This window comes from Phragmites australis, chromosome 23 (assembly GCF_958298935.1).
Source record: "Phragmites australis chromosome 23, lpPhrAust1.1, whole genome shotgun sequence".
Lineage (NCBI taxonomy): Eukaryota > Viridiplantae > Streptophyta > Magnoliopsida > Poales > Poaceae > Phragmites > Phragmites australis.
Window position 1 is genome coordinate 16,393,488 of NC_084943.1, and position 6,015 is coordinate 16,399,502.

The 6,015-nt window shown below is 46.8% G+C and overlaps 1 protein-coding gene across 1 annotated transcript; it reads right to left on the reverse strand.

The window, feature by feature from the left end:
• Window positions 1-2,096: 2,096 nt before the first annotated feature.
• On the reverse strand, window positions 2,097-5,584 carry LOC133905734 (lysine histidine transporter-like 8). The gene is made up of 5 exons (XM_062347496.1): window positions 4,842-5,584; window positions 4,034-4,167; window positions 3,087-3,514; window positions 2,854-2,985; window positions 2,097-2,761 (listed from the first exon to the last, which is right to left on the reverse strand). Exons 1-5 carry the CDS (start codon window positions 5,492-5,494, stop codon window positions 2,276-2,278), a joined length of 1,833 nt encoding a protein of 610 aa, XP_062203480.1. The 5' UTR covers window positions 5,495-5,584; the 3' UTR covers window positions 2,097-2,275.
• Between the last annotated feature and the right edge of the window lie 431 nt (window positions 5,585-6,015).

Consider the following 6,015-nt stretch of genomic DNA (forward strand, 5'->3'; position numbering starts at 1 on the left):
GGTCGTATAGTTCAACAATGGAAGATGATCAAGTCCTTAAAAATTATTAGAATATCCACCAACTTCGTAAATTCTATGTGTAAGTACTTAAGATATGTTTTCTAATATTAATTGTCATATTACATAAATTAATATCACTTTTCCTTATTTCGAGCCAATGCCTTGAAAATTGAGATAGCTGTTATTTAGGTACTTATACTTGAACTACAAAACTTGTCATGCGCACCATATTTCTGATGAAAAGGGAAGAACATCTTTTAGGGATTGTGGAAAACCTTATCAAGTCCACGGGTGTCTAAAAGCTAAGACGCTTTTCGCTCGAAGTCTAGCCTAAGATAATCGTGATAAAAATACCAACAAGAAATCCCCTAAGTTCCTTGTATTTACGAAGGTTCACAGTCATGCACAAGCATTGCAGTAGAAATATGAATTTTTTTTTCATTTAACAAGATTTCGAGCTCTTTTATAGATAATCTAAGAGAAAGAGAATTACAAGAAGTCCTAAGATCTACTCAACATCGTGCAGCAAGAGGAAGGAAGAGAACAAGTCAAGGAAGTCTCTCCCTCCTCGTTCTCATCGTCGACCACTAGCATCACAAGCGTTGACAAAGAGGATGAGGTCAACGAAGAGGCCATGGCTCCCCATCGAACTTGTCAGTGTCGCTACCCCAGCTACTCCCTTCAGCCGTATTCACCAGCATCGCTTGAGGATGAAGGTGAAGAAGAAGCTGATGCCTTGTCGTATTTAACGGAGACACTGCTGATCATCTCCTCTTCCTCCACCTCAGTTGCCGCCTCTTCTTCCTGTATCTCTGCCTCAAGAAGGTCCCAGTCCACTTTGTCTTGGACTTGGGACAACCCTAAGGATGTCGAGGGCTTGCCGTCTTTAACAGGGACGCCGCCTTCTCTTCAACCTCCTTGTCGGAGGCAATGTCGATAACCTCTACCGCTGAACTAGATTCGTTGGGGGGGGACGATAGTGGTGTGAGGGGAGAATATTCTGGAGAAGATAGGGAATACTCTAACGAAGGGGGAGGCTCCATAATCGAACCCTAGTTTAGTGTGGCAAAGCTTCAACGCCGAGGGCTTTTATAGGCCAATGGGTCGGGGAGATGACATCTCTTCGTCTTCATAGCATTAATTTCGAGTGCGGCCACATAATGGATCATGGGCACCTAAGCATTGCTCAATCATCGAGGTCGCATCTTTTCGGTTGGCTTGGCAGACAAAGAGGCAGTCAATCGGAGCAACTGTTTACCCATTGTGTTCTTCAAAGTGCGTGGGGCAGTTGAGAAGATGGGACATTACTTCGCCATACTCGTGTAGTTCTTTTTGTCAGACAAAGAATCTATTCACCACAACGTAAAACTTCTGCTGCGATGGTCTAACTTTCAAACCCAGCCAGTGAGAAGTCTTCTCCTCCATGTCCTTTCACAAGGATGGGAAGATATTTTTTTTCAGGCAACTCAGGAATCGTACTCGGACGGAATACATTCTCGAGGACTGGCTTGAGAATTCAAAGGCATTCGAAATCCTGAATAGATGATCTAAGAACCCTGAGAACCTAGTTGGACGTATCATCCTAATCGATGTTTATTTTTTTCTAACCAAGTACTTGACTTGTCGAAGCTTTATTTCACGTACTGGCGGGGGGGGGGGGGGGAGGGGAGGCTTGACGATAACTAGTACATAACTACTATATCTGGATACCCTAGGATTTTTTAATATTTTCAGAGCACATCTCTATCTACAGGAAGGGGATCCCCGGATGATGAGAAACTTCTTATAGACACCTAGGATATCTTATAAACAGAAAATTTTATCTCTAAGAATGAGATGGAAAACTCCAGAGAACATACACTCCCTTATATACGGAGCCTAATGCCATGCGAAGGGGGTAGAGCGACAAGCCATCAAGCCATTACACGCCTTCAGAAGCTCTCTATTTGTAAGACTTGCTGATTGCCCATCCGCCCAAAATAGGTAATGCATACGCTTTCTATGTGTAAGATACCTCTGAAGTAGACAAGCGCCACCATACAGATATGACGATTTTGATGTTCTTAAGATCCAGCAGCAGATCCACAAGTACATGGAAATACTCGATACTCGCAATATCAAAACCCTTGCATTTCGACATTCCCAGCCATCACTTATATACATGCCATTGTTCTTGCCCAAGGCATGCAGCTGGGCAGCGTAACCATATATATAACATTCAGTTCCACAAACTAATTTCAAATAACTTGCAGATGGGAACAAGTAATCTATATATCTAGTTGGGCTTGAAGAACTTGAGCTTCATCCCGGTGTTCACGATGCTCCAGACGCCACCCAGGGAGAAGGCCAGGCTGAACGCGGTGCCAAGCACTCCCAGGCCCCAGTTCAGGTACCAGCTGAAGCTGAACCTCTCCGGCTTCTTGACGCGGAGCCACATGAAGCACGGGTAGGCGAAGGTCACGGGCAAGGTCAGCCCTCCCAATAGCCCGGCAAGGCTGGAGAGGAAGGGCAGTGCAACACTGATGAACAGCGAGAGGAACCCATAGAAGACCCTGAACCCCGACCGGATCCAGACGGAGCACGGGCGGTTAGTGCGACCTGTGTAGTAGGCCTCGAAGCTGTCGAAGACGGGCATAGAGTAGATCTGGAAGCTGCTGAGGCAGTTGAGCACGACGAGGAAGAACGTTGCCGCGAGGAGGCCGCGAGGGATGTCGTGGCTATGGAAGGCGTAGAGCGCAGTCAGTATCCCTCCTTGTGGCATCTGCAGGGCGGGCAAAGGGACAAGCAGAAGGATACAGGGATTGTTAGGTGCAGAACAATGAGGCAATGGATCATAAATCATGAAGTACTTGCCATGTTTCCGTAGGCCCAGTAGCCACCAAGGGCAACGGGAAAGAGGCACATTGCAATCAGAAGGTACGCGACTTTGGCCCCGCGCCACATAGGCACATGTGCTGGATGTTTAAAAGTTGACGGCATTGTTGCCTGTATGATTCAACGATAATTCACATAAATTAAGCCATCAAATTCTACCACTGAATAAAGAAAGTTTGGGACAAATTATTTGTATGGTGATAGATACTAACCTGTATTTCCAGTGCAAGATTGTGCCCCCTGAATGCAAAGGCTATTATCCCAAGGGCATTCAAGGTTGAGAATAAGGATGTACCAAAAGAAGTGGATTTCACTGGCTCATAAGAGATTGTCGGTGGCCGTGGTTGGCTGACGGAGAGGACCCAGGACATGGTACAGTACATTATTGCAGTTGCACCACCGATGAGCGAAAGCCCAGCGATTGAGTTGAGATTTGGAAGCTGAGAAAGAACTACTGCCAAGGATGTGAACACTAAGTACCACTCGACCGTCGAAATGGGACTTGGCGAGCAGAGTGGGCCACACACTATTTGGAAAAACAGCTTCATGGTCTCCCCTCCAACAAGGATTAACGCAGTTGCAGTCCCCGCTGACAGATAAATAGTTGGGAAAAGAGCCAGCCAAACTCCCAGTTTCTCTCCTGAATGAATAACGAATAATAGTCAAATTTTTCCTGTCCTATAAAGTGAAGTTTGTAGCTATCAATGGAGCTGATCAGCAGAGAATCTAGCAGCATTGCATGTTCTCAGTTTGATTAGAGGCAATAATTACACAAACCGCATAATGTATGTTTGATTAGAAGGGTCATAAAGTAATGACAGTACCAAAACGCTCCGCATTTTGTGCTTCTGTAACATGAGAGTGACGCATTAACCATCAGAAGGAACAGCTCAAGATCATGATCCAGATGTGATCAAATGAAAGGGATGCTCCTAAAATTAGCCTGGCACTACCTATCCGTAACACTTAACCCCAATCGGAACAGCACAAGACACTATTAAGGGATTCTTTCTAGCACATAAAGAAATAATACTATGGCAGTGGTGAGGTACGTTTGCATACTCAGTCTATATATTGAAGACATGTCAGTGGCATCCATGAATCTAGTAATCAAAAGTCATTGTCGTGAACTGGCAAAAATAGTGAGAGCATATCTCACCAAATGCAGCCTGTGCAAGCTCCACATATCTGTTGTACCTCCTGCCTGGTACAGCTTCATGAAGTTTCACTAGGATCCAGAGTGTGTACAGTTGCCAGAAATAAGCAATAGTTAATGATATTATCCCCCAGCTCCTACAGTACAAACAGCAATTGGTTAGAAAAGATTCCCTCTAAAACTCAGCAATAATTTTAGCGAAATTATGTAATTCAAGGAAATTAGCTGAAAGCCTGAAGCAAAGTCCAATGGCAGAAAAGAAGACAGCCATTTTATTTCAGTTGCATAACTTTTCCTAAAACAATGACAATATAATCTTATCAATTTTTATATGCATTGCACACTTTTTGTTTCTTTTTGAGATGGCTCATGCTTACTTCAACTCACAAAAGTCTAGCAAATTACAAAAAAACCAAAATTGTCAATGAACCTTTTAAATCTCCCTGTCTTTCAAGACTATCAATCTCTGTTCTTAGTGAGTTCTAATTTCTGTTCGTAGTCCCACAATTTTCGAGTTTCAGAACTTTTTTTCATCAACACTGAAAAATGAACTGCCCAATCTCACCAAGCTTGATGATTTTCGACTCGTAACTAAGCGCATCAGAAAAAAAAAATCCAGACAACAAATTTGAAAAAGGGAGACATGGTAAATTAAGCCATCACACTTACTCCTCACATTTAAGCCATTGGCACGAGCAGAGAAAGCACAGCTGCATAACAACTCAGTAATGGAGTACCTAAGTAGCTAGCAGGCGACGAGGAGGAGGAAGGAGAAAGGCCAGTACGCATCTAGTGGTGGTCGCTGACATACCATCCGAGTCCCGGGAAGGCGAGCGGGAGCAGGAGCGCCTGGAAGCCGAGGCCGGCGTTGAGGGAGTGGAACGCGGCGTACCGGGCGTTGCCGCCGCGGCTCTCGGTGACGGGCAGCCAGGCGTCGCGAGGGTCGAGGCGCGTGATGTGGCCCACGTCCTCCAGGTACCCGCGCAGGCCCTCCACCACCCGCCGCGCCGGCGTCCCGGCCTCCTTACTCCTCCCCGCCGCCGTGGGCGTCGCCGCGCCCTCTGGCGTCGACAGCCCCCGCGGCGTCGCCGGGATCGACACCAGCTCCGGCTCGCTCGCCGCCGCCGCCGCCGCACCCTCCGCCGCCATTGCCTCTGGCCGGTCCCCGAGGGAGAGACTGCTTGGAAGGCGTGCGTGTGTGCGCGAGTTCTTGGAGCTCGGGTCGGATACTCGGGTGGAAAGCCAAGAAAAGGTGGCGCAGGGGGGAGGGGAGTGTTGAGTGGGGGACAGGACAGTCCGACAGCGACTTCCGTGTCGGGGAGGAGAGAGAGGGAGAGAAATAAATGATGCACGGGGAGTGAGGGAGAGAGAGAGTGTACGTGACGAGAGGAGAGGAGACTGTAGACGGCGCGTGCCATGTCCTGGCATGTCTGTCCTGGGAGCAGGGCGGCGAGGCGTTCGCATTTTCACGGCGCGGACGATTCGGCAGGATCGTGCTGTGCCTTGCGTGGGGAAAGATAGGGTTTGCGTGCCGGCCGAGGTCCGGTTGGACGCGACTGCACGTGCGATGGTTGACGACGAGTGGTGGGTGTGCGAAGCAAACAAGGATCGGCAGCGGCGGAATGCTCGCCGAGACCAAGGAAGGTCCCGATTGGTTTGCTTCCACACCGCACATAGTTTTTCACAGGTAAAATGTAAATTCCGAGCATCAGGGAATCACGCTCGTTTGGCTATGTTGTCCACGATTCAACGCACTAGTGAAGTAATGGTTTAGGGTTTGATCGTTTGAATTGGAGATTACGAAAAGTAGCTGGTAAATTATAAATGGTGTAAAGTTGAATCGTAAAATCTTGATTATGGACAATTTAGTAAATAATATATTGCTAGATTATTACAATCTGAGTATTATATTGTAACATTTTAGCTTTTACAATAAACTATTTGTTTCAGCTTTTGGATTATGATCATAGTCCAGCTGTTTATTT